Raw genomic sequence first — 27,978 nt, 5'->3', positions numbered from 1 at the left:
AGCTACCCCACCCAGTAGGGAATCATCTGCAAATTTGATGAGCATCCCCTCAATTCCTTCATCCAAGTTGTTTATTAAAACTCTGAACAACAATGGGCCCAAGACAGAACCCTGTAGCACCCCTATTGTCACTTTCTTCCAGGATGCTGAGGAGCCATTAGTGAGCCCTCTTTGGGTTCAGTCAGACAACCAGGTACAGATGCACAAAACAGTTACTTCGTCTAGCCCACATTTTATCAGATTCTCTACAAGACTATCATGGGGGACTGAAATCAAGCCTTACTGAAATCAAGATACGCTAGGCCCATATCAATTCCCTGATCCTCCGATCTTGTAACACTATTAAAAAGAGAGAGATTCCTCTGGCATGACTTGTTTTTGAGAAACCCATGCTGGGTCTTAGCAATTACAGCATCCTTTTCGCAAGTGCTCAGAGACTTACCATTTAATTATATGTTTCATGGTATTGATGTCAACTTCCTTTTCCTCCTGTTTGAAGATGGGGAAAACATTCCCCCCCCCCCCAGTCTGCAGGGTCCTCACCTGTTCGCCAAGGCTCTGAGATTACATCAGCAAGGTCCTTTGGACCCCTTGGGTGCAGCTCATCAGGCACTGGAGATCTGAATTCATTTAAAGTAGCTAGGGGTTCCCTTACCATCTCTTTTCCTATCTTGGGCTGCAGCTCCTTCACTGAATTGATTGTTCTGTTGTTACCAGGCTGATCCTGCTTTGCTTTTGGGTAAAGACGGAGTCGAAGTAGGTGTTCAGCCATTCCATCTTCTCTCTGTCACCCAACAGCTTCTCTCCATCTTCTCCACCCAGAGGACATACAGTGGTGCCCCGCAAGGCGAATGCCTCGCAAGACAAAAAACTCGCTAGACAAAAGAGTTTTCCGTTTTTTGAGTCGTTCCGCAAGACGAATTTCCTTATGGGCTTGCTTCGCAAGACAAAACGTCTTGAGAGTTCTTGCGAGTTTGTTTCCTTTTTCTTAAAGCCGCTAAGCCGTTAATAGCCACTAAGCCGCTAATAGCCGTGCTTCGCAAGACGAAGAAACCGCAAGACGAAGAGACTCACGGAACGGATTAGAATCATAGAATAGAATCATAGAATCATAGAGTTGGAAGAGACCACAAGGGTCATCAAGTCCAACCCCCTGCCAAGCAGGAAACACCATCAGAGCACTCCTGACATATGGTTGTCAAGCCTCTGCTTAAAGACCTCCAAAGAAGGAGACTCCACCACACTCCTTGGCAGCAAATTCCACTGTCAAACAGCTCTTACTGTCAGGAAGTTCTTCCTAATGTTGAGGTGGAATCTTCTTTCTTGTAGTTTGGATCCATTGCTCCATGTCCGCTTCTCTGGAGCAGCAGAAAACAACCTTTCTCCCTCCTCTAGGTGACATCCTTTTCTATATTTGAACATGGCTATCATATCACCCCTTAACCTCCTCTTCTCCAGGCTAAACATGCCCAGCTCCCTTAGCCGTTCCTCATAAGGCATCATTTCCAGGCCTTTGACCATTTTGGTTGCCCTCCTCTGGACACGTTCCAGTTTGTCAGTGTCCTTCTTGAACTGTGGTGCCCAGAACTGGACACAGTACTCCAGGTGAGGTCTGACCAGAGCAGAATACAGTGGCACTATAACTTCCCTTGATCTAGATGCTATACTCCTATTGATGCAGCCCAGAATTGCATTGGCTTTTTTAGCTGCCGCGTCACACTGTTGGCTCATGTCAAGTTTGTGGTCAACCAAGACTCCTAGATCCTTTTCACACGTACTGCTCTCAAGCCAGGTGTCACCCATCTTGTATTTGTGCCTCTCATTTTTTTTGCCCAAGTGCAATACTTTACATTTCTCCCTGTTAAAATTCATCTTGTTTGTTTTTGGATTAATTTCGTCTTGCGAGGCACCACTGTACTACTTGCTTGTTCTATGTCTTACTTCAAAGATAGCCAATGTTATTTTTAACCTTGGCTATTTTAACCTCCCTTGCAAGCCTCAGCTCATTCTGAGCTTTAGCCCACCTAACCTTCTCCTTGCATACTTGTGTATACTCCTCCTTTGTGATTTCCCCTTTCTTCTTTTTCTTATAAATGCCCTTCTCAAATCTCATCTTGCGAAGCAACTCAGAAAACGGAAAACCCTTTCGTCTAGCGAGTTTTTCGTCTTACGAGGCATTCGTCTTGCGGGGTACCACTGTACAAAGTGTGGCAATGAGTCATAGTGAATAGAAATAATCTGGGACTGCTGTTTTAGACCCCTAAGTAATAGCAGTTGCCAGGACATTGTGCTGTTCACCTCTAGATAGTTCCTTCCTTATTTCAGATATTGTGATATATCAATATATCATGATGTTTACCTGGTGATATATCATGGTATTGAAAACCAGATATCGCCCAGCCCTAATGTCTGCTTCATCGATTAGTCCTCCCTGTTGGTGAAGACCTGGTCCCTGATAGACAATGCCCTTGTGGCTTCTTCCACCTTCTGGGAAATGAAATTGTCAGCAAGGCAATGGAGGAATTTGTTGGACCTTACATTATTGGCAGATTTTGAATTCCAGTTGTTGTTGTTTAGTCGTTTAGTCATGTCCGCCTCTTTGTGACCCCCTGGACCAGAGCACGCCAGGCACTCCTGTCTTCCACTGCCTCCCGCAGTTTGGTCAAACTCATGCTGGTAGTTATTGGGGAAGGTGAAGTCTCCCATGACTACTATCTCTCTCTTTTTAAACTATTCATAATCTGCTGTAGGAAGGCATCATCCAAGTCTTCAGTCTGGCCTGGAGGTCTACAGCAGACACCCACAGTAAGGTCACTGTTGTTACCCATATTCTCTCAATATGCCTTCCATGCTGGTCCAACACTCTAACCCAGGCTTCCTCAACCTCGGCCCTCCAGATGTTTTGAGACTACAATTCTCATAATCCCTGACCACTGGTCCTGCTAGCTAGGGATCATGGGAGTTGTAGGCCAAAAACATCTGGAGGGCCAAGGTTGAGGAAGCCTACTCTAACCTATACAGCATGCTGGCTCCATATCCACCTGCATTGACAATGGCTAGGGAGGCATAGAATATAATGTCTCATCAGTTGCACTTTGCTCCACATACTCACGCTAATTAACTCCATGGAGTAATCCAGATTTGAAATGTAGAAGCAGTCCTTTTTGTGGAAGTAGTGGCTGGTAGCAGGGTTTAAATGTCAGACCACTTAAAAGGATGAGATGGGTATTTTTTCGCCATTTTCAAGTTTGCAGACTAGATTCCACTTTCTCACTAGTACTGAGTGGCACTATCTTCAACTACAGCACTTTTTGGTGTCTAATTTTGATGCCTCTGCATCTCTTATATTGCTGGAGGGGAGGTATAATCTTTGCAGAAAACTAAATCCATCGCAGTTGTTTATCGAAACATTGTAAATACAGTGGTGCCTCGCAAGACGAAAAGAATCCGTTCCGCGAGTCTCTTCATCTTGCGGTTTTTTTCGTCTTGCAAAGCAAGCCCATTAGCGGCTTAGCGGATTAGCGCTATTAGCGGCTTAGCGGGCTTAGCGGATCAGCGGCTTAGCGGATCAGCTGTTAAGCGGCTTAGCAGATCAGCTGTTAAGCGGCTTAGCGGCTTGGGAAAAAGGGGGGGGGGAGGAAAAAAACCCCGCAGGAACTCGCAAGACATTTTCGTCTTGCGAAGCAAGCCCATAGCAAATTCGTTTTGCGAAGCACCTCCAAAATGGAAAACCCTTTCGTCTAGCGGGTTTTCCGTCTTGCGAGGCATTTGTCTTGCGGGGCACCACTGTACAATGTTCAGGATCTTAAAGATACATGGACTAGAGAGTTTGTGTGTTCTATTTCTTCCTAATCAATGAAAAGTTGCTTCAGCAGCTATATTATGCAGTGTTTCTTAAAACTGAAACTGATTCAACAAGAGCTGATGTTTCGTGTATACTGGAGTCATTTATAGGAAGGAATTGGCTAGCCCAGAGAGATGGAAGGCTCATGATGTGTGCTGCTTCTGTGGGACTTCCTTTGTGGTCAGAAATGATTGTTCATATTAACATTGTATTGGTTATATCATTGATACCTGCTGATGTTCCTGCACTCTTAAATTATATCCCAGTGATGAGGGGGCTAAGAGATGCATATAGCTACTGAAATAATACCAGTGTACTGGAAGGCAAACTTATAACAGGAGAACTAATGCCAGTGTACTGGATGAAGCAAAGATCATCAGTGTTGAAGCGATGATTCTTCAACATCAACTTCGTTGGACTGGTCATGTTGTGCGGATGCCTGACGATTGTCTTCCAAAGCAACTACTCTATTCCAAACTTAAAAATGGAAAGCGTAATGCTGGTGGTCAACAAGAGAGTTTTAAAGACTGTCTCAAGGCAAGTCTAAAAAATGTGGTATAAACACCGACAACTGGGAAACACTGGCCTGCGAGTGCTCCAGTTGGAGAACAGCCTTGACCAAAGGTGTCATGGGCTTTGAAGACACTCAAACTCAGGACGCAAGGGAGAAACGTGCTAAGAGGAAGGTGCGCTTGGCAAATCCACACCGGGATCAACTCCTGCCCAGAAACCAATGTCCCCACTGTGGAAGGACGTGTGGATCCAGAATTGGCCTCCACAGTCTCTTAGGGACTCACTGTTAAAACCGTGTTTGTGGAAGACAATCTTACTCGGCTACGAGGGATCACCAAAAGAAAGGAAGAGATGCATAATAAAAGTGGGTTATGCAAGCCCTTATGCAAGCTAAGAGACTTGGACTCAAAGCTGGAAGGACAAACACCATGATCTACGACTCCATGGGTCAGCAAACTAAGGTCTGTGGGCCGGATCAGGCCCAACTGCCTTCTAAACCCGGCCCGCGGACGGTCCAAGAATCGCTGCCAGCTTGCATGTTCTTTCCCTCTCCCTCACACGGCGGTGGCGCCTCCTCCCTGCCTCCTCTTGGCTTCTCTCCGCCCTGCCTAGAGGAGGAAGGGGACTGGGCTTTGTTGGTGCACAGCTCATCGTCCCGCCGCCAGCCCCTGCCACTGGCAAGACACAGGGGCCGCGTTTGGCTGAGCGCCCCTCTTGAGTTGCCACCATTTGAAGCAGCCCCTCTCCGGAGCCCTTTCATGCGCCGCTCATCGTCCCTCATTCATTCCCCCCCCAAAAAATATAGACCGGCCCCCCACAAGGTCTGAGGGACAGTGGACTGGCCCCCTGCTGAAAAAGTTTGAGGACCCCTACCTTATAACATGGGCGGGGTACAAATAAATTATTATTATTATTATTATTATTATTATTATTATTATTATTATTATTATTATTTACTACTACTACCAGGCCCTGTCTGTCCAGAGCAAGGGAGGTTAAACATCTGTGATTAAGAAAACCTGCACCTGATTTGTTAACCATATTAAGTGTGCTTTTAAAAATGTGTTTTTTTAAAGAAAGAAATCTAAACTGAAAAGAATCAAATGCAATACATCGTAGGCTCTTTAAAACCAAATCCACAACTCTCTGACAAGTACATTTTGTTGGAACAAGCCAACTGCAAACTGATTTACGTTGCGGGTTTCTTTCAACAAACGCTTATTAAAATTAATTACAGTTCAGGCTTTGGACATAATATCAAACTTCAGTTAATCAATAATAGAAGTGAAACTTCTCTGTCTTCATGGCCACCCTTGAGAAGAAGAGGGGGCACATGCAAAAGAAAGGAAAAAGAGCCTCATTTCTTTCACACTGAGTCATTGTGATGTCTGGATGCAGCCACCCAGTTAAGGCCTACTTTTCTTTGCAAATGAACATGTATAACAGGGAAAGGGACCCCTGACCATTAGGTCCAGTCGTGACCGACTCTGGGGTTGCGGCGCTCATCGCGCTTTACTGGCCGAGGGAGCCGGCATACAGCTTCCGGGTCATGTGGCCAGCATGACTAAGCCGCTTCTGGAGAACCAGAGCAGCGCACGGAAACGCCGTTTACCTTCCCGCCGGAGTGGTACCTATTTATCTACTTGCACTTTGACGTGCTTTCAACTGCTAGGTTGGCAGGAGCAAGGACCGAGCAACGGGAGCTCACCCCGTCACGGGGATTCGAACCGCCGACCTTCTGATTGGCAAGTCCTAGGCTCAGTGGTTTAACCCACAGCGCCACCTGCGTCCTAATATCATGTATAGGTCAGCAATATATAGGTACTGCCAAGCAAACAGTTTGGACATCATCTTTCCATGCTGCTCTTCTACCCACTAACAGGGACATGGGTGGCGCTGTGCTCTAAACCACTGAGCCTCCTGGGCTTGCCGATCGGAAGGTCGGCAGTTCAAATCCCCGTGACGGGGATTTCCGTGCACTCTGGTTTCCGTCATGGTGTTCAGTTGCGCCAGAAATGGTTGAGTCCTGCTTGCCACATGACCCAGAAAGCTGTCTGTGGACAAACGCCGGCTCCCTCGGCCTGAAAGCAAGATGAGCACTGCACCCCGTAGTCACCTTTCACTGGACTTAACCGTCCAGGGGTTCTTTACCTTTACCTCTTTTACCTATCCACTAATTACCTACGCTTGCTTCTGGAAAATTAAGCACAAGTATTTCAAATAGTAAGTTGTTTGTGGTTTATTTGCACAATTGCTTACTGCACAGAGAACCATAATGGCTTAATTTCACAAATGTTCTGTGGCCAGATCCATAGTGCAAAAAGCACATGGGCTTGTATGATTGTGTTCATAGACCATATGCTTTATTTATAATAGCAGTCCATTAGTAGCTTGTTCAGGAAATATATGGATGATAGACTGGAACATTTATTTGTTTTTCTTGGTGATGTAATTCAGTGATTTAAGCTAAGGAAGTTTAAATGCCTCTGCGTCAATCAAGGGCAGGGGTCCTCAAACTTTTTAAACAGGAGGCCATTTCACTGACCCTCAGACACAGTCGGGGCCAGACTATAAGTTTGAAAAAAATATGAACAAATTCCTATGCACACTTCACATAACATATTTTTTGCTCCATAAGACGCACTTTTTTCCTCCTAAAAAGTAAGGGGAAATGTCTGTGCGTCTTATGGAGTGAATGCGTGGTCCCTGGAGCCGAATTGCCCAGGGGAGAAAAGCAGATCATGCTTCTTCTTTTTTTAGAAAGAGGGAAGGGAGTGTTGAAAGGAAGCAGCTGATCGGCAAGCGATTGGGAGGGAGATGAGGGACGCTAGCAATAAAGGAGGCTGCCTGGGAGGGGGGAGGTAAAAGCCCATGGATCCTCAGGATTTTTGCACTGGGTCACCCCAAATTCACCACCAGATCACATAGCATGTCCATGGCTACAGCCTGCACCAAAAAAATCATGCATCCACTGTTTCCTGGAACCAAAATGGCGCAAAAACATTGTTACAAAGCACGGATCCACATGGATTCTCAGGATTTTTGCATTGGACTACCCCAAACTCACCATCAAATCACACGTCTGTGGCCACAGCATGAACCACAAAAATCATACATCCGCTGTTTCATTCAGAATATTTTTTTTCTTGTTTTCCTCTTCTAAAAACTAGGTGCGTCTTATGGTCAGGTGCATCTTATGGAGCGAAAAGTACGGTAATTTATTTGTAGTGCACGAAAAACAGGAAGTAATTATAATGAAGAACAATTTTAATAAACTTACAAGTATTTCAGTGGGAAGTATGGGCCTCCTTTTGGCTAAAGAGATGGTCAATATCGCTAATCCTTGTCCCTACAACCCAGCCTACGCATGGATCTCCCTCACCCCCATGGCCCAGTCTACATGCAGGCCTTCCATGCCCCCTTCCCCACAACCCAGCCTATACACGTGTCTGCCTGCACATACTCTCATCCCCACAACCCAGCTTATACACATCTCCCTAACCCCCTTCCCCACGACCCAGCCTATGCATGTGCTTTCCTAACCCAGATCCCCATGACCCAACCCTCACCCGTGTCTCCTTAAGCCCCATCCTCACAACCCAACTTGCTGCTCATTTTCCACCTCTCCATTTTGATTCTCTGGCCCCGTATCTGCACAAACTTGTTATCCCAAAATACAGACATGCTTTTACACTTGCAAGACCGGATGTTTTGCCATCTGCGGTACTGGAGGGTCGATTCCAAAAGATCCCGCCTGAGAAACATCTTTGCCCCTGTGGAGATGGCAGCACCGAAACAGCGGCCCACGTCCTCCTGTCTTGCGCTCTCTACAAAGACCCGAGGAACGAGATCATCACCCCACTCATACTAACCATCCCAGGGCACTCAGCCACTGCCACCATGTCCTTTCTTCTATCAGATCAAAATGAGCAGATATCAGCAAAGGTCGCTGGGTTCATAGCAGGGGCAATCAGAGTAAGGGCCACTAACTGACTGCTGATTCAGGACTTTAAATTGTGCTCTTATATCAAATTCCCTTCTCTGTGTATACTGTAATGTTTTACTGTTGCTGTGGCCATTGGCTAATGAGAATAAAGTTTTATCTATCCTATCCAACTTGCTGTGTGTCTCCCTAACCCCTATCCTCCACCACCAGCGAGCACGCCTGCCCTCCAACCCCAAATCCCCATGCGCCAGACTGCCCACATCTCCCTACCCCCGATCCCCACGGCACGGCCTGCCCATGAGTCACCCATCCCCATGACTCACTGCGGCCTTTAGCAAAAGTAGTCTCCTCTCGTGCACTTTCTCAGGACAACCGTAGTCCCCGACCTGCACTAACCTGAAGGGGAGTGGGAGCCGAAGAGCAGGTGCCAGAGAGGAGGCGATTGGGAGAGCAAAGTGGCCCAGAGGGGCGTGGCTGGCGGGCAATCCTGGGTGCACTTCACCAACTAGGTTGACACTACCGCTCAAACCTCTCCATTCTGAAGGAAATCAGCCCTGAGTGCTCACTGGAAGGACAGATCCTGAAGCTGAGGCTCCAAGACTGTGGCCACCTCATGAGAAGAGAAGACTCCCTGGAAAAGACCCTGGTGTTGGGAAAGATGGAGGGCACAAGGAGAAGGGGACGATATAGAGTTTCAATAGAGAATTCAACCAAGAGGCAGCATCTGCTCACTGGACTTCCAGCTCCAGCTTTCTGCTCAAAGCTTCAGCTCTAACAACCAACCTCAAGGCACTTGGCTGCAGAATAAATCTTCCAAGTCTAGATTTGAGTGGGGCAACTCAGAGCCTTGGGTTGGTCCCTGTAATACAATCACTGCTGTCATGGATGTTATGCCGCCGAGACCATATAATACCAGTCTTGAAAGACCTACACTGGCTCCCAGTACGTTTCCTAGCACAAAGTGTTGGTGCTGACCTTTAAAGCCCTAAACAGCCTCAGCCCAGTATCCCTGAAAGAGCATCTCCACCCCCATCGTTCTGCTCAGACACTGAGGTCCAGCGCCGAAGGCCTTCTGGTGGTTCCCTCTCTGCGAGAAGTGAGGTTGCAGGGAACCAGGCTGCAGAGGGCCTTCTCGGTGGTGGCACCCGCCCTGTGGAATGCCCTCCCACCAGATGTCAAAGAGAAGAACAACTACCAGACTTTTAGAAGACATCTGAAGGCAGCCCTGTTTAGGGAAGCTTTTAATGTTTAATAGGTTATTGTATTTTAATATTCTGTTGGAAGCCACCCAGAGTGGCTGGGGAAACCCAGCCAGATGGGCAAGGTATAAATAATATATTATTATTATTATTATTATTATTATTATTATTATTATTATTATTCACAATGTGTAGTATGAATGTTACTAGCATGCACTAGTCAGTCTTTTGGGATGCTATGCAAGCAGTACTATACACATCAGCAAAGTCAGTTTCCTCCCAGTGAAATTCACCATGTGAGAACTGAATATTCTGTTGTTGCCTTTGCATGGGAGTTTTAATTAACATTGACACTCTGCCCTCCTCCCTTTGTCAGAGTTCAGGACTAAGTCTGTGTTTCTGGGTAAGAAAGGAAGCCTCTGAGATCACAACTTGCAGCTATACTGCAGGATGCATTAGGGTACCCTGCCACATGCTCACTCTGTCCCTGGGGAAAACGTCACTGCTTATATACTGGGGAGGAGGAGATCAAGAGGCATAGTGCAGATCAGGGGTAGCCAAGGTGGTATACGCCAGACATAGTTGGACTACAACTCCCATCAGCCCTGACCATTGGCCATATTGCCCGGGCTAACTGGAGCCATGATCCAACAGCATTTGGCAGGGAGAATGCAAGCAAACTTTAACCCTTCCTAGGGAGCCTAGGGACGCGGGTGGCGCTGTGGGATAAACCACGGAGCCTAGGGCTTGCCGAACAGAAGGTCGGCAATTTGAATCCCCGCGATGGGGTGAGCTCCCGTTGCTTGGACCCTGCTCCTGCCAACCTAGCAGTTCGAAAGCACGTCAAAGTGCAAGTAGATAAATAGGTACCGCTCCGGCGGGAAGGTAAACGGCGTTTCCGTGTGCTGCTCTGGTTCACCACTTAAGTCATGCTGGCCACATGATCCAGAAGCTGTCTGCGGACAAACACCGGCTCCCTCAGCCTATAGAGTGAGATGAGCGCCACAACCCCAGAGTTGTCTGCGACTGGACCTAATGGTCAGGGGATACCTTTACCTTTAGGGAGCCTCAACATACATTTTGGTAATCTAGCAGGATAGCCTTGAAAAGCTTATCCCAAGAGCGAATCGCCTTTTAACAATAAATTAACAAATACTGTCTTAACTGCAAACTACTTCACTAGGGTTTCTGTACCAAAAAGCTACGGACACTTTTGACACAATAGTATGCAGATATGGGAAATGTCTACCCAAATATAAAGTGATTTACCATTACATGTCCCTCCTAAGGTACCCTGCAAGGTTTTGTGGAACCTAGACTTCTGGACATTCTTTAAAACCTTACAACTGCTGTAGTCTTCTGTGCTAGATAAATGAAGCCTTGCTTAAGACACAGCAAGATTCACCTCTTAAAACTATGTGCTTAAAAAAACACCCTACTGCATTTGTGATACTCAAAATCCAAATTAGGATCGCCATAATTAGTGTAGGGACGTGGGTGGCGCTGTGGGTTAAACCACAGAGTCTAGGACTTGCTGATTAGAAGGTCGGCGGTTCGAAATCCCCGCGACGGGGTGAGCTCCTGTTGCTAGGTCCCTGCTCCTGCCAACCTAGCAGTTCAAAAGCACGTCAGAGTGCAAGTAGATCAATAGGTACCGCTCCGGCGGAAAGGTAAACGGCATTTCCGTGCGCTGCTCCGGTTTGCCAGAAGCAGCTTAGTCATGCTGGCCACATGACCCAGAAGCTGTACGCCGGCTTCCTCGGCCAATAAAGCGAGATGAGCGACGCAACCCCAGAGTCGCCCGTGACTAGACCTAACGGTCAGGGGTCCCTTTACCCTTTACCTTTAATTAGTGCAATGAAACACTGCGGAGAGGAAAGGAACACTTACTGTTCAAACACGGGTTATTACTGCACCGGTCTATCTTCTTCTCACAGTTGGAACCATGGTAATTCATGGGGCATTGGCAAGTGTAGCCGCCAATCCGTTTCTCCACACAGGTCCCGCCATTGAAACAAGGCCCATCGGCGCAGGTCATAGCACTGACTTCGCAGTTCTTGCCGTAGAAACCTTGAGGGCAGGTGCATTTGTAGTCATTCTCCAAGTCCTGCAGAAAAAGGACAGACAGCCGAGTGATTAGGCCTTTTTGCCCAGGATGAAAGAGGCTGAGGCTCAACCCACTGAGGTCGTCTCCTGTGTGAGCCCATCGGAAAAGGGAGATTGGCCCCGTCCCAGCTAGATTTAAATGCTTGCTTTATGGTTACCTTTCCTCTTGACTCTTCTCCTTGTGCATTTTTTGTCTTTTAGTTTATAAGTCTGAGAACAGTGCCCAACTCATGTTTCCAGGAGACAGACACCAGTGGCACCTCGGTTTACAAACTTAATCCTTTCTGGAAGTCCGTTCTTAAACCAAAACCATTCTTAAACCGAGGCGCGCTTTCCCTAATGAGGCCTCCCACCGCTGGTGCCCTTCCACCATTCAGCTTCCGTTATTAGGCCAAGGTAAAGTTCTCAAACCGGGACACTACTTCTGGTTTTGCAGAGTTCTTAAACTGAATGGTTCTTAAACAGGACTGTTCTTAAACCAAGGAACCACTGTACTAATCTTAAAAAATGGATAAAAATACAATAAAAAAAAAATTGTGTGTGTTTCATTGGTGTTTGCACAGGAGATATTCCCAGTGACTCATGTCCCACTGTGTTCAGACCCCTAATCCACTGCAGTTGTTCATCTCACATATAATCAATACAAAACACATACCTGTCATGTGTTTTAAACAGGGTTTACATTTTGATCACATTCTTACATTTAAGCTCCAAGCAGAACCAGCTGATCATTATTTTGGCTTGGTCCCATCAGTTCAGCTCCTGAAAAGCGTCCTTAACATTGTAAATGCTCCAGCTCAAGGGCTGCCAACCCAGGGGGGCCTTCCAGATGTTGGGCCCCAGTTCCCACCATCCTTGATCAATGGTGTAGCATAGGAGGCTGAGGCCCCCCTGACAGGCGCCAGCTTCCACAGGGATCCCCGCCCTAGCGAAGGCGGCAGAGCAGCCAAGGCCCACAGTGAGCAGGCATGGACAGAGGGAGGCAGGCAAGGGGCAACCCCAGCACAGCGCGGCCCAGCACTCCTCTCTGCTGGTGTGTGTGGGGGGGGGGGTTATCCGCCAAGGGTCATGTCAGCCGGCTGGACTCCCCCCTGCGTGGGCAGGCAGGCAGTGCAGCATGGCACAGCTTGGCTCCAGTGGGGGGTGCTCTAGTGGCATCAGCGGCTTGCCCGCCCTGGGCACCAGCAACCCACACTATGCCACTGTCCTTGATCATTGGCCATGATGGCTGAAGCTGATGGGAGCTGGAGTCTCATAATATCTGGACTACATCAGTAGTGATGTATGGAAGTGAGAGGTGGACCAATATAAGTTACCTTCATATGTAGCAGTTTATAGATCTGACCTCATACTGCAAGTTACGCTAGGTCAGTGGTGGCGAACCTATGGCATGCTTGCCAGAGGGGGCACTCAGAGCCCTCTCTGCGGGCACACGCACCGTCGCCCCAGCACAGAGCTGGCAGAAGGCGAAGGTGGCGCGTCGAGTCCTCAGCTCAACTTGGGCAGCCAGAGCACCATGTGCGTAGCGGGTCGGCATAGAAAACTGCCCGGCAGGAGCGAGATGCGATGTCCATCAGGGTGCCGACTCTCTCCCAAATGGGGGTCTCAGCTATTCTTTGGCCTGAGGCTTCCAGAGCATATTGTGACAATTAGTATTTTTTGCAAGCGGATTGCGAAATAGCACTGGCAATGATTTTGGCGGGCCCTCAGTTTCGGGTGCTGCACAAGCAGGACAGTAAAGAGCCGAAATCCCCAAACTGGCCCGTTTGCTGCAGTGCCTTTAGGGCTCCTTTTGCTCAGTCGCTCTGCACGGGATGCCCAGACCAAGAAGGCAGCCTTGTGGCCAGGGAGGGGCAAAGGGAAGGCCGGGTGAGGCATTGGTTTCATTCGGATATGTGATGCAGGTGTGATGTTGTTTTTAGAGGCTGGGCATGGATCCTGGCACTTGTGTCCGAGTAGACGTGCCCAAGATGGGGCATCGAGGGGTGCAAAACGGAGCTACAACCTCCAGGGTGTGTGTTTCCCCTTGGGGAGCCTCCGCTGTGGATGGGGAGGGTGTACCGCTCTGCACGAGTTCAGAGGCACGCTGCCACATTGGTGGGCTGCCCAGAGTTCCAAGCAGCCGCCTTCCTCCTCCTCCTGCTGGGAGGTTGAGGCTTCACACACCCTACATAAGGGCTGGTCAGGGCTGGGCAAGGGAGCGGGGCGAGCATTTGGGACAGCCCTTGGGCCCTTTCAGGAAATGGCAGTGTGATGGGAGGGCACCTCTCTGCACGCGCTCAGAGGGCCATGCCAAGAATGCTTGCTTGCTCGGGCTGGAGCTTAAAAGTGGGGAATCTTAAAGTGTGGAATTCTCTGCCAAATAATTTTAAGTCAATGAAAGCACTTGGGATTACTTTCCTTACTTTGTTAGGATCATCTTAATGCAAACTTTTACCTTTCAATAAAAAGTTGTTTGTATCATTGAAAGCTCTGTTACTCCGTTTTTCTTTTAAGACAAAAGGTGTTAATGTATGAGCTGTTTTTTTCTAAACTAAAACCTCAGTAAAGGGACCCCTGACCATTAGGTCCAGTCGTGGCTGACTCTGGGGTTGTGGCGCTCATCTCGCTTTATTGGCTGAGGGAGCCGGCGTACAGCTTCCGGGTTGTGTGGCCAGCAGGACTAAGCCGCTTCTGGCGAACCAGAGCAGTGCACGGAAACACCGTTTACCTTCCCGCCACAGTGGTACCTATTTATCTACTTGCACTGGCGTGCTTTCGAACTGCTAGGTTGGCAGGAGCAGGGACCGAGCAACAGGAGCTCACCCCATCGCGGGGATTTGAACCACCAACCTTCTGATCGGCAAGTCCTTGGCTCTGTGGTTTTAACCCACAGCGCCACCCGCGTCCCTCTCAGTATTCAGGTTAAATTGCTGTGTTGGAACTTTGCGATAAATAAGTGGGTTTGGGGTTGCAGTTTGGGCACTCGGTCTCTAAAAGGTTCACCACCACTGCCTTAGGTGCACAGATTGTGACCATCAGGCATATTGGCACAAGACTGGGTCACAGTGCTACTACAATACAGCTAGTGCCACTCATCCAATGACATGCCTCTTTAAAATGTCATAAAAAGCCCTTAGGTTTAACAGGGTCAGTCTAAAGTAGAGCCTAGAAAAGCATCTCTTCACAAGGGCATTGACAGTGAGAGATTCGGGGTCAGCTCTGCATCTCATGGACCAGTTTGATGCCTTTCGGCAGCTCAGAGATGAGCATGTGCTGGAGAAGAGCAGTCTTCTGAGCTGGTACAGAGCCCTGAATACTCACCACTGGCACTCCATACAGTTAGAGAGAGGTGGGCAGAACTTCTCAGCCTTTTCAATTGTCTTTTCCATTTGTGTTTTGCTCTTGTGGGCTCTGTCTTATGCCAAGGCAACAGGCAATCCCAAACACCAGCATTAGCACTGACTGGCAATAGTTCTCTAGGACCTTATCTTTTTCAAATGGAATTACTTCCGGGGGGAGGAGGTAAAAACCATTTAATAATTTCTGAGAAAGGGGGCATTAAACCTTCTCAGATGACTGCTCTACCTCTGAAGCCTCCTCACTCTCACCACTCCCTGATGTGCTGGGGGAAGATGCTCCTTGAAATTATATTCAGCAGCAATGGGAGAAGCATTCTGCACATGACCAGGGGCACTCTGATCACCACCACGTTAAAAGGCAGAGTACTGGTATTTAACACACCAAGGGCAAGTCTTAGAGACCATTATCTCAAGGCACATCACACTGAGCAAACCAAAGGCATTATAAATATAACCTGTTTCTGACTACATGTAACCACCCTAGTCCACTCCAGTCTAGAAGATCTTCACTTTAAAATGTGTGTGAACACAGGAAGAGTGTCAAACAGAGCTCCAAGACAGCCATGAGGATAATACAGAATCAGCTTCCTCCCATAAAATTAACTGGGGTCATGGAAGGTCTTGAGACCTGTTTTAAATTGTGGTAATTTAGCCTGACTGGACTGCTGTCTATTATCTTAGACAAATTATTTTCACCAGTACTGAGACTGAACAAATGGAGAAAGATGAAGCTTCTCTGCTCAGAGAGCTACACTGCAAAATGGAATTTCAAATCAGGTGGTATTTTGAACTATTGTACTACTCAATGTAACACATTAGCACATGTTCACATGGAGACATGCATGAAATGGGAGAAACACAATTAGGTGAGCGGTAAGTATCTTGCATTACTAACACTGAGAAGCTAGCACATGTTAAAGTACCTTCCAATCCATTTTTTTAATATTATATTGAAACATACGCCATACTAATTATGCATCCCCTTCATGGATCACTGCCTTGCCGTGGCGAAGGGGCTTGAAGAACTCAGAGAAGCTATGAACTATGCCGAGCAGGGCACCCAAGATGAACAGGTCATAGTGGAGAGTTTTGACCAAACGTGATCCACCTGGAGCAGGAACCAGCAAGCCACTCCAGTATCCCTGCCAAGAAAACTCCATGGACAAAGACAACAGGTATATAAAAGTTATGACGCTGGAAGATGAGCCCCTCAGGTCGGAAGGCGTCCAACATGCTACTGGGGAAGAGCGGAGGACAAGTACAAGTAGATCCAGAGCTGATGAAGCGGCTGGGCCAAAGCCGAAAGGACGCTCAGTTGCGGATATGCCTGGAAGCGAAAGGAAAGTCCAATGCTGTAAAGAAAAATATTGCATAGGAACCTGGAATGTAAGAACCATGAACCTGGGTAAGTTGGATGTGGTCAAAAATGAGATGGCAAGAATAAACATTGACATCTTGGGCATCAGTGAACTAAAATGGACGGGAATGGGCGAATTCAGTTCGGATGACCATCATATCTACTACTGTGGGCAAGAAACCCGCAAAACAAATGGAGTGGCCCTCATAGTCAACAAAAGAGTGGCGAAAGCTGTACTGGGATGCAATCTCAAAAATGATAGAATGATCTCGATACGAATCCAAGGCAGACCTTTTAACATAACAATAATCCAAGTTTATGCACCAACTACTGGTGCTGAAGAAACTGAAATTGACCAATTCTATGAAGACTTACAACACCTTATAGAAGTGACACCAAAGAAGGATGTTCTTCTCATTATAGGGGATTGGAATGCTAAAGTAGGGAATCAAGAGATAAAAGGAACAACTGGCAAATTTGGTCTTGGAATTCAAAACGAAGCAGGGCAAAGGCTAACAGAGTTCTGTCAAGAGAACAAGCTGGTCATCACAAACACTCTTTTCCAACAACACAAGAGACGACTCTACACATGGACATCACCAGATGGGCAGCATCGAAATCAGATTGATTATATTCTCTGCAGCCAAAGATGGAGAAGCTCTATACAGTCAGCAAAAACAAGACCTGGAGCTGACTGTGGCTCAGATCATCAGCTTCTTATAGCAAAATTCAAGCTTAAACTGAAGTAGGAAAAACCACTGGGCCGGTAAGATACAATCTAAACCAAATCCCTTATGAATACACAGTGGAAGTGAGGAACAGGTTTAAGGATTTAGATTTGCTGGACAGAGTGCCTGAAGAACTATGGGTGGAGGCTCGAAACATTATACAGGAGGCAGCAACGAAAACCATCCCAATGAAAAGGAAATGCAAGAAAGCAAAGTGGCTGTCCAATGAGGCCTTACAAATAGCGGGGGAGAGAAGGCAAGCAAAATGCGAGGGAGATAGAGAAAGATACAGGAAATTGAATGCAGAATTCCAAAAAATAGCAAGGAGAGACAAGAAGGCCTTCTTAAATGAGCAATGCAAAGAAATGGAGGAAAACAACAGAATGGGAAGAACCAGAGATCTGTTCAAGAAAATTAGAGATATGAAAGGAACATTTCGTTCAAAGATTACCATAATAAAGGACAAAAGTGGTAAGAACCTAACAGAAGCAGAAGACATCAAGAAGAGGTGGCAAGAATACACAGAGGAATTATACCAGAAAGATATGGATGTCTCGTACACCCCAGGTAGTGTGGTTGCTGACCTTGAGCCAGACATCCTGGAGAGTGAAGTCAAATGGGCCTTGGAAAGCATTGCAAATAACAAGGCCAGTGGAAGTGATGGTATTCCAGCTGAACTACTTAAAATTTTAAAAGATGATGCTGTTAAGGTGCTACACTCAATATGCCAGCAAGTTTGGAAAACTCAGCAGTGGCCAGAGGATTGGAGAAGGTCAGTCTACATCCCAATCCCAAAGAAGGGCAGTGCTAAAGAATGCTCCAACTACCGCACAATTGCACTCATTTCACACGCTAGCAAGGTTATGCTTAAAATTCTTCAAGGAAGGCTCAAGCAGTATGTGGACCGAAAACTCCCAGAAGTGCAAGCTGGATTTAGAAGAGGCAGAGGAACCAGAGACCAAATTGCAAACATGCGCTGGATTATGGAGAAAGCTAGAGAGTTCCAGAAAGACATCTACTTCTGCTTCATTGACTATGCAAAAGCCTTTGACTGTGTCGGCCACAGCAAACTATGGCAAGTTCTTAAAGAAATGGGTGTGCCTGATCACCTCATCTGTCTCCTGAGAAATATCTATGTGGGACAAGAAGCTACAGTTAGAACTGGATATGGAACAACTGATTGGTTCAAAATTGGGAAAGGAGTACGACAAGGCTGTATTTTGTCTCCCTGCTTATTTAACTTATATGCAGAATTCATCATGCGAAAGGCTGGGCTGGATGAATCCCTAGCCGGAATTAAGATTGCTGGAAGAAATATCAACAACCTCAGATATGCAGATGACACAACCTTGATGGCAGAAAGTGAGGAGGAATTAAAAAACCTTTTATTGAGGGTGAAAGAGGAAAGCGCAAAATATGGTCTGAAGCTCAACATCAAAAAAACGAAGATCATGGCCACTGGTCCCATCACCTCCTGGCAAATAGAAGGGGAGGAAATGGAGGCAGTGAGAGATTTTACTTTCTTGGGCTCCATGATCACTGCAGATGGTGACAGCAGCCACGAAATTAAGAGACGCCTGCTTCTTGGGAGGAAAGCAATGACAAACCTAGACAGCATTTTAAAAAGTAGAGACATCACCTTGCCAACAAAGGTCCGTATAGTAAAAGCTATGGTTTTCCCAGTATTGATGTATGGAAGTGAGAGCTGGACCCTAAAGAAGGCTGATCGCCGAAGAATTGATGCTTTTGAATTATGGTGCTGGAGGAAACTCGTGAGAGTCCCATGGACTGCAAGAAGATCAAATGCATCCATTCTTAAGGAAATCAGCCCTGAGTGCTCACTGGAAGGACAGATACTGAAGCTGAGGCTCCAAGACTTTGGCCACCTCAGGAGAAGAGAAGATTCCCTGGAAAAGACCCTGATGTTGGGAAAGATGGAGGGCACAAGGAGAAGGGGACGATAGAGGACGAGATGGTTAGACAGTGTTCTCGAAGCTACAAACATGAATCTGACCAAACTGCGGGTGGCAGTGGAAGACAGGAGTGCCTGGCGTGCTCTGGTCCATGGGGTCACGAAGAGTCGGACACGACTGAACAACAACAAATTATGCATAGCTTAAAAGTCAACAACTGGTAGGCTTTTGAGCCAAACCTGACATCTCTCACTTGCTACACCTTTCTCCCTCCATGCTACTGGAAAGGCTCAAGAGGATAAGGGGTGGACAGCAAGAGACCGAGAAAAGAGGAGGGAGCCTCTATTTCTCATCGATGCATTTCCATTTCATCTTTGCATTTGTCTCCCTGAGCTGTCATCTTTGGAAAGCCAATAGGAATGGAGTTGGAAGTACCAGAAAGAGAAGCAAACCTCCTTTGCTTGTGCACCTGAGGCTCCCTCAGACAAGGCTTTCAGCAAATCTGTCCCCACTAAATGGCCACCTGGGAAGGGAACATGGGACAACTGACGTCTTCTCTAGGTAGTCTACTGTCAACAAAATATATTGCTCAGCATGGATATAAAAGGACTGAAGTTACAAGCAAAGTTATTAGCCCTAATATGAGTGAAGTAAGTCTTTCATGAACAGGATCATCAGGTTGCTGGAATAAAGTTTTGGATTTTAAAAAGTAGAATTGGCCACATGCAGCAATGCTGGGGACCATTATTGACATCTGAAAGCACAGGGTGCATCTTCACCTGCTGGTACATACTGCCAGGGACAAGAGATGCATCTCTGGGGAAGACTAAGCTGGTTCCTTGGAGTATTGGAGACAACCATGAAGGTATTAAACAAGCGAAGTAAACATTCAACCATCCAGTCAGCACTTTGGGTCTACAGTCATTGCAACCAACCACATAATTGACAGGAGGTCAAGGTCACCCGGGTCCAAGAGTTTTCTGGGGGGGGGGGAGGTGACATCCTCCTCTAGGTGACCTCCTTTTATATATTTGAACATGGCTATCATATCACCCCTTAACCTCCTCTTCTCCAGGCTAAACATGCCCAGCTCCCTTAGCCGTTCCTCATAAGGCATCGTTTCCAGGCCTTTGACCATTTTGGTTGCCCTCCTCTGGACACGTTCCAGTTTGTCAGTGTCCTTCTTGAACTGTGGTGCCCAGAACTGGACACAGTACTCCAGGTGAGGTCTGACCAGAGCAGAATACAGTGGCACTATTACTTCCCTTGATCTAGATGCTATACTCCTATTGATGCAGTCCTACCCTTCAGAGCAGGAGAAAACAAGCTTGCTTCATCTTCCATGTGACAGCCCTTGAGATATTTGAAGATGGCTATCATATCTCCTCTCAGCCTCCTCTTTTCCAAGATAAACACACCCAACTCCCTCAACCTTTCCTCATAAGGCCTGGCTTCCAGACCCTTGATCATCTTGCTTACCTTGCTCTGCACACATTCCATCTTGTCAACATCTTTCTTAAATTGTGGCACCCAGAACTGGCCACAGTACTCCAGGTGTGGTCTGACCAAGGCAGAACTGTAACTTCCCTTGATTGGGACACTATACTTCTGTTGATGCAACCTAGAATAGCATTCACATTTTTTGCTGCTGCATCACACCCTTGACTCATGTTAAGCTTGTGGTCTGCTAGGACCCCTAGATCAGCTTTTCTCAACCTGTGGGTCTCCAGATGTTGTTGAACTACAACTCCCATCACCCCTAGCTAGCAAGACCAGAGCTCAGGGGTGACGGGAGTTGTAGTCCAACAACATCTGGGGACCCACAGCTTGAGAACCACTGCCCTAGATCCTTTTCGGATGTATTACTGGCAAGCCAGGTGTCTCCCATCTTATATTTGTGCAGCTGGGTCTTCCTGCCTAGCTTTATAACCTTCTGTTAGTCCCTCTTGAAATTGATTTTGTTAGTTCAGACCCAGTTTTCCAATTTGTTAAGGTCATATTGAATCCCGATTCTGTCTTCCGCTGCATTAGTTACCCTTCCCAGTATGGTGCCATCTGCAAATTTGATGAGCATTCCCTCGATTCCTTTGTCCAAGTTGTTTATAAAGACATTGAACAATAATGGGCTTGGAACATAACACAGCACCCTACTTTTCACTTTTTCCCTGGATGACAAGGAACCATTAGTAAGCACTCTTTAGGTTTGGTCAACCACCTACAAACCCACCTAACAGCTACCTCACATTTGGGCTGTCCAGCTCAACATTATACCAGCTTCTCTGCAAGACTATCATAGGCGACATTGTCAAAAGACTTACCTATACTGGGATCATTCTGGCCATGCCTTCAGTCTTTGCCTCTTACCTTATTCAACTGCTTGCGGTGTTCAAAACCTGTTCCAGCAGTACTTAGCCAAACCTGTTTCAGCAGCGTTTATCCAGTCATCAATTGTCTTTTGCCATTCCTTCATGACTGTAAGAACATTTTCTTGAAGCTGATAAAATTAAGTCTCCAGTTTCCTCTTCTGCATTCATGGTCCTCTGCATGTTTCAAATGACAGTATTTTTATCCGTCCTCATAAAGGTGAAGGGACCCCTGACCATTAGGTCCAGTTGCAAATGACTCTGGGGTTGCAGCGTGCATCTCGCTTTACTGGCCGAGGGAGCCAGCGTACAGCTTCCGGGTCATGTGCCCAGCATGACTAAGCTGCTTCTGGTGAACCACAGCAGCACATGGAAACACCATTTACCTTCCCGCTGGAACTATACCTATTTATCTACTTGCACTGGTGTGCTTTCAAACTGCTAGGTGGGCAGGAGCAGGGACCGAGCAACAGGAAATCACCCCATTGCGGGGATTCGAACTGCCGACCTTCCGATCGGCAAGTCCTAGGCTTTGTGGTTTAACCCACAGCGCCACCTGTGTCCCTATCCGTCCTCATAGCCAGTTGCTTAAGCAGAGTATATTTAATTCCTCTTGACCTTCAACTCCTCAGATTGCTAAACCTCGCTGCTTATATCTTCACAATCTAAACCCCAGCCCTTCCTCTGTGGACATCACTCTTATTTTGATCATGGTTATTTTTCATCTGGACTCTCTGATCTCTGCCCTATTTCTCATTCTAGTCTTTATTCTTCTGGCTGGTTTGCTCATTCTACCTGTCCTTTCAACCATCTCTTTCCTTTCTTCACCCCATCTCTATCTACATCAGCTTCTTTATCCTATTTGCACTACCAAAAAGTTGCTTTCATGTCTTTAATATTCTTGTACTCTATGAATTCTGTCTTCCCTTCATCCTGCTGCTTTCAGTCTTTTTGTTATCTGTTCTTCTCTGTAGAATATCCATTTTCTATTCTGGTGCTTTACTCATGGAACTGGTGACACTTCTTTAGCACCTTCAGACTTACCTTTTATGTAACACGTGGACTTTTTCTTCGTCATCTCTCCCAGTTCAGCCCCCAGTTTCATTTTCCCTCGCTTTACCTCCAGATTCTCCTCTTGTGCACCAGCTGGGCTGAGTTCAACGATAGAAACCAAGTCCAAGTTTGTATATAAAGCATCTAAATACAGTGGTGCCTCGCAATTACGAAATTAATTTGTTCTGCGAGTTTTTTCATCTTGCGAGTTTTTTCATCTTGCGAAGCACCACTGTGTATTGACGGTTTCCCATAGGAATGCATTGGCGGTTTTAAAAGAAAGGCGCAAGACGTTTCATCTTGCAAAGCAAGCCCATAGGGAAATCCGTCTTGCAAAGCAACTCCGGAAACGAAAAACTCTTTCGTCTTGCGAGTTTTTCGTCTTCCGAGGCATTCGTCTTGCGAAGTACCACTGTATGCCTTACATGGACAGTCCTCGTCCTTTACATCAGGGGTCAGCAATGCCTGGGCCAGATTGGTCCCACGGAGATCCCTCCATGGGCTGGGTCATGCGCGTGCCTGTGTTTTTGGGCATCTGCACATGCGCAGGTGCGATTTCTGGTGTTGCGGAAGCGAGTCCCCACGTTGTGCTGCATGGGTTTAGCACAGCATGCAAGCGGGCAACTCAGTTCGGGGGCGGCTCGTGGGCTGCTTCCGGCCCATGGGCCTTAGATTGCTGACCCCTGCTTTACATGGTGCGTGTGCAAGTAATGGGGTTAGAGAAGCCTTATCCTACATAAGAGGTCTTGCTACATGTTCCTCTGATAAAAGCTTAGCCAGAGCTGTCTTTCCCCATGGGGCATACTGGCGTGTTGCATCAGGGTGCTGGTCTCTCAGGGGCGCCCCAGTGAGTGAGGGAGCTGTGCGGCTTTGCCAGCGGCCTCCCCTTTCCCTGCCAGCTGTGCCCTGTCAACCATATGGCTGGCGGGCGTGCAGCTTGCCTCCCAAGCCTCCGTGGGAGGAGAGCGATCCCCGCAGAGTCTTGGGGAAAGGTGGACAACTCTGGGAAAGGGGGCGCCGGAGGGATCTTTGAACCACGGCACCAGATATGCTTAAGACGGCCCTGAGCTTAGCTAACTGGTCAATTGACTGAAACTTGTTAGGAGCCAATATACATGCTCCCAGGCAACCTCAGCTTCCTCCATATAATTGAAATCTCAACTAGGTGTAATAACAATCTTGGCACAATAGACTCAGCCAGAACAGAGGCTGAAACTCCCTCACTGTGGGAACGCGACCAATGTCACCTGTCTAAATAAACAGCAGAGAGAAGCTTTAGCAGAACGGACACATTGGAAAGGGATGTTTCAGGCTTAAATGCCATAATTGGTATACTGGACACAGGAATTCTGATTTCTGCTAGGGCTTATCTGCAGGGTTGCAAAGAAATTGACGTTAGTGATGGCTTGAAGGTACATCAAGTCTGAGTTCACTAAGGCTCTATCAGATTCAGTAGCCAAACAATTAAATGACATCTATCAATATTGGAACTTTGCTTTTACCTGCTTTTAAACCAATATAAGTGCTCAAGAGATGGAGTTGTTTTCCATTCTCAACTTAACCCCTTCAGATCCAAGGTGACTGATAGTGGATGAGTATGCTGATAACCCACTTGCTACCTTCCAAGGAAATGATACTGGTCTCTCACCTACGCTAATTTGTTCAAGTCTCAATCTTGCCATGGAACTCTGGAGGCTTCAGGTTTCCTCCTCTACCACACAGACAAGAGGAGAAGGCAATGAGCAATGAATTAATAAGCATACCTGGAAAAATAGTGCATGGAGAAGAAAGAGGTCGCCATCTGTTCTACAGGTGTTCCTTATGAGGAACGGCTGAGGGAGCTGGGCATGTTTAGCCTGGAGAAGAGGAGGTTAAGGGGTGATATGATAGCCATGCTCAAATATATAAAAGGATGTCACATAGAGGAGGGAGAAAGGTTGTTTTCTGCTGCTCCAGAGAAGCGGACACGGAGCAATGGATCCAAACTACAAGAAAGAAGATTCCACCTAAACATTAGGAAGAACTTCCTGACAGTAAGAGCTGTTCGACAGTGGAATTTGCTGCCAAGGAGTGTGGTGGAGTCTCCTTCTTTGGAGGTCTTTAAGCAGAGGCTTGACAACCATATGTCAGGAGTGCTCTGATGGTGTTTCCTGCTTGGCAGGGGGTTGGACTCGATGGCCCTGGTGGTCTCTTCCAACTCTATGATTCTATGATTCTAGGTGGTCACTCATAACTGGCCAGTGTAGAAACCCAGCAGAATCATGAAAACAGAATCTGAACTGCAAGCAGAAATTCAAGCCATTGTAGGTGCTTCCATGGATTTAGGAAATGGTTTACATTATCTTCTTCTTCTTTGGCGATCACTGGTAGCCGAGTAAGATTGTCTTCCATAAACACAGTCTGCAAGTGACTGTGGAGGCCAATTCTGGATCCACATGTCCTTCCACAGTGGGGACATTGGTTTCCCGGCGGGAGTTGATCCCGGTGTGGATTTGCCAAGCGTGCCTTCCTCTTAGCACGTTTCTCCCTTGCATCCTGAGTTCGAGTGTCTTCAAAGCCCAGGACACCTTTGGTCAAGGCTGTTCTCCAGCTGGAGCGCTCGCAGGCCAGTGTTTCCCAATTGTCGGTGTTTATACTACATTTTTAAAGATTTGCCTTGAGAGAGTCTTTGAACCTCTTTTGTTGACCACCAGCATTACGCTTTCCATTCTTAAGTTCGGAATAGAGTAGTTGCTTTGGAAGACGATCATCAGGCATCCGCACAACATGACCAGTCCAGCGAAGTTGATGTTGAAGAATCATTGCTTCAACACTGGGGATCTTTGCTTCTTCCAGTACACTGGTATTGGTTCGCCTGTCTTCCCAAGCGACGTGTAAACATTTTTGGAGGCACCGTTGATGGAATCTTTCAAGGTTTACATTGTAAATACCTGTCTAATTATAACCAGAGTGGCAGTGCTGAACTAACCTTTTAGGATCCTGATGTATGGGATAACATCATGGGCTGGCTGTACACAGATGAATGGTGGGAGACACCAGCTGGAGAACCCTCAAGGGATGGAGGCTCAGAGCCCGGAGATTGGTGGCAAGACAGCAATTTGTGGTCAGAGGGAGAAGGCGGTGTCAGAAGCTGAAGAGGTAATGGGGTTTAGCAAGCAGGAAGAGTCTGTGGCAGACAGAATTCCAGAATCAGAAGTAGAAGCAGAAGCAGAAGAGGAGAGAAGCCAAGAGGCAGAGATGAGTCACGCTGGTGAAGAAGCCAGGATGCCTCTCTCCCACACCACCACATGCTGCAAAGAGCTACGCTCCCCACTAGTCTCCCAGAACCAGGAGAGATGTGAAGAGGAGCAAAAACAGACATGGCAGCAGCCTCTCAGACTGCGTAGGAAGCACCCAGGACAGGAGGAGACTGAGGCAGCTGTGGGAAGGTGGAGACCTTTGAACTCCACAGCTGCAAGATCTACCAAGAAGAGTTGCTGTGCTCATGAGGCCCGGCAATGCAGAGCAGACCTTGTTTCTCCTAATAAAGAGTTAACATCACTTACTGTGTGTGATTTATTGCTGACCTGCTCTTGACACCCACGCCTGTCACATAAATGCATGATTAAACAAGGGGGAAATGTTTATAATATGCAGATGGAACAGTGGGGACTTATGTAGATTAAAGGGCTAAAATTTACATAGAATCATAAAGTGGTTTACAAATTTAATATATTTTTTTAAAAATAAAAAATGCTTTTATTGACTGCATTTCCAAGTGATGCCCACTGCAGTTTTGGATGGCCACTACAGTAAGGTCCTGTACACAGACAGACATTTTATTTGTGGTCAACCTCAAGTGGTAGGCTTCACTCATCTATTAGCCTGTCCCTTATATAGAGATCCAAGAGATCGCTTTCTGAAACCTTTGTTCACATAAGCAAGCAGGTACACCCAGGGAGAAATTGCGTGCACACACACACATATATACGCAAGCATATAAAATAAAAATCAGGAAAAGGGAGTTAAGATAAAATTGCTATAAACTGTTATGGTTAATCTTAAATCAAGACGGATTTCAATTTGCTGGTGTCCCTGGTAATTTCTCTCTCTTACATCATGGATGTTAACAAACTGGATTTTACAAAGGCAAAATAATATTAGAATTGGAGCCATTAGATGCACAAGGGAAACTGTTTTAATGCTCTGGAACTTGGCAAAGTCTTTTTTTATATTATGGATGTATGGTCTGTATTATTTTACTAATACTATCCTTTAACACAAATTTGTCATGGTCTTTGGCTAGAACAATAAACTTATGAACTGAATATAAAGCATCTAGCTGCTGTAGGCAAAAGTAACAGGAGTAATTTACTCAAGCACTACTACTCTTGTAATTACTACTTGTAATCTGGTGAATTGGGTTCGCTTCCCCGCTCCTCCACCTGCAGCTGCTGGGTGACCTTGGGCCAGTCACACTTCTCTGAAGTCTCTCAGCCTCACTCACCTCACAGAGTGTTTGTTGTGGGGGAGGAAGGGAAAGGAGAATGTTAGCCGCTTTGAGACTCCTTAAAGGGAGTGAAAGGCAGGATATCAAATCCAAACTCTTCTTCTTCTCCTCTAAGATGCAGTGAAGATTAAAATTAAGGCACCTGGCTCTTTGTTTTGAATGTTACTGCTTTCTAGGTGTGGAAGAATCGGGTTATGCCCTTCACAATATGGCACCTATTGTTGATATCTGTCTGTTTCGGGAGACAATGGTGGAAAGCACCTTTGGAGGTTAAACCGTTGGAGAGTTGCAGCATCTTCTGCGGTTGTGGAGACCAATACAGGAGAGACATGTTTTGTTGCAGCTGGGGCAGATGAAGGTGTGCAGTTGTGCTGTTGCAGAAGCACCATGGCATTTCTTCTCTGTGCTCCTCCCAGCAGTCATTCCTCCTCTGGTCACTGCTGTGTAAACATGACCTGTCTGCCTCCAGGCACTCTGGTTGTCTGCAAGGGATTCTCACACAGCAGAGTTGATGTTGCCAGCCTTCATATCACATCTGCAGACATTTTTGTAACTCAGTGTCTGAAGTCAGCACATCCTGAGGGATCCTGCCATCTTCCATCCTGTGGATAGGGCCATGGCGGCATGGACATTGCTGAGACAGGAGTGTGAAGAGGCTGGGCATTAGAGCACATCTTTGTTTGAGACTCTGTGATGCCCAACATCTCCCTGATACAGCACATGTGGAAGACACTGAGGCTTCACTTCTGGCGGTTCTACATTGCCCATGATTCACTTCCATAAAAGAGTGTGCTCAACACTCAAGCCTAGTAGACCTTCATCTTCGTACTGGACATTAGTATCGCATTCTCCCATACCCCTTTGGATAGCCAAGCCATTGCTGTAGCTTCCTTGCCAATACACTTGTCCAGCACTGTGTCAATGGGAAGATTGCTGGTTATGGTAGACAAAAATCATCAACTACCTTAAGCATGGGATCACCAATGCTGACGCATGGAGTGCTGGTGATGTCCTGACCGAGGATGTTGTTCTTTATCAGGCTGACACTAAGGCCGATCTCCCTGCAGGTTTGGGCAAAACGGTTGATGAATCGCTGTAGAGTTTCCTCAGAGTGAATTGTCAAGGC

General features: G+C 46.8%; 1 protein-coding gene across 3 annotated transcripts in view; it reads right to left on the bottom strand.

Moving 5' to 3' along the window:
- Positions 1-27,978, bottom strand: part of DLL3 (delta like canonical Notch ligand 3) — a 169,173-nt gene that overhangs the window by 93,429 nt on the left and 47,766 nt on the right. For all 3 annotated transcript variants that reach the window (XM_083455240.1, XM_083455241.1, XM_083455242.1), the window contains one exon: positions 11,393-11,609. In XM_083455240.1, coding sequence (XP_083311366.1) covers positions 11,393-11,609 — 217 coding nt within the window. The remainder of the gene's footprint in view (positions 1-11,392; positions 11,610-27,978) is intronic.

This window comes from Podarcis tiliguerta, assembly GCF_965153285.1.
Source record: "Podarcis tiliguerta genome assembly, chromosome: 8".
Classification (NCBI taxonomy): Eukaryota; Metazoa; Chordata; class Lepidosauria; order Squamata; family Lacertidae; genus Podarcis; species Podarcis tiliguerta.
This window is presented reverse-complemented; position numbering and strand designations above follow the sequence as displayed.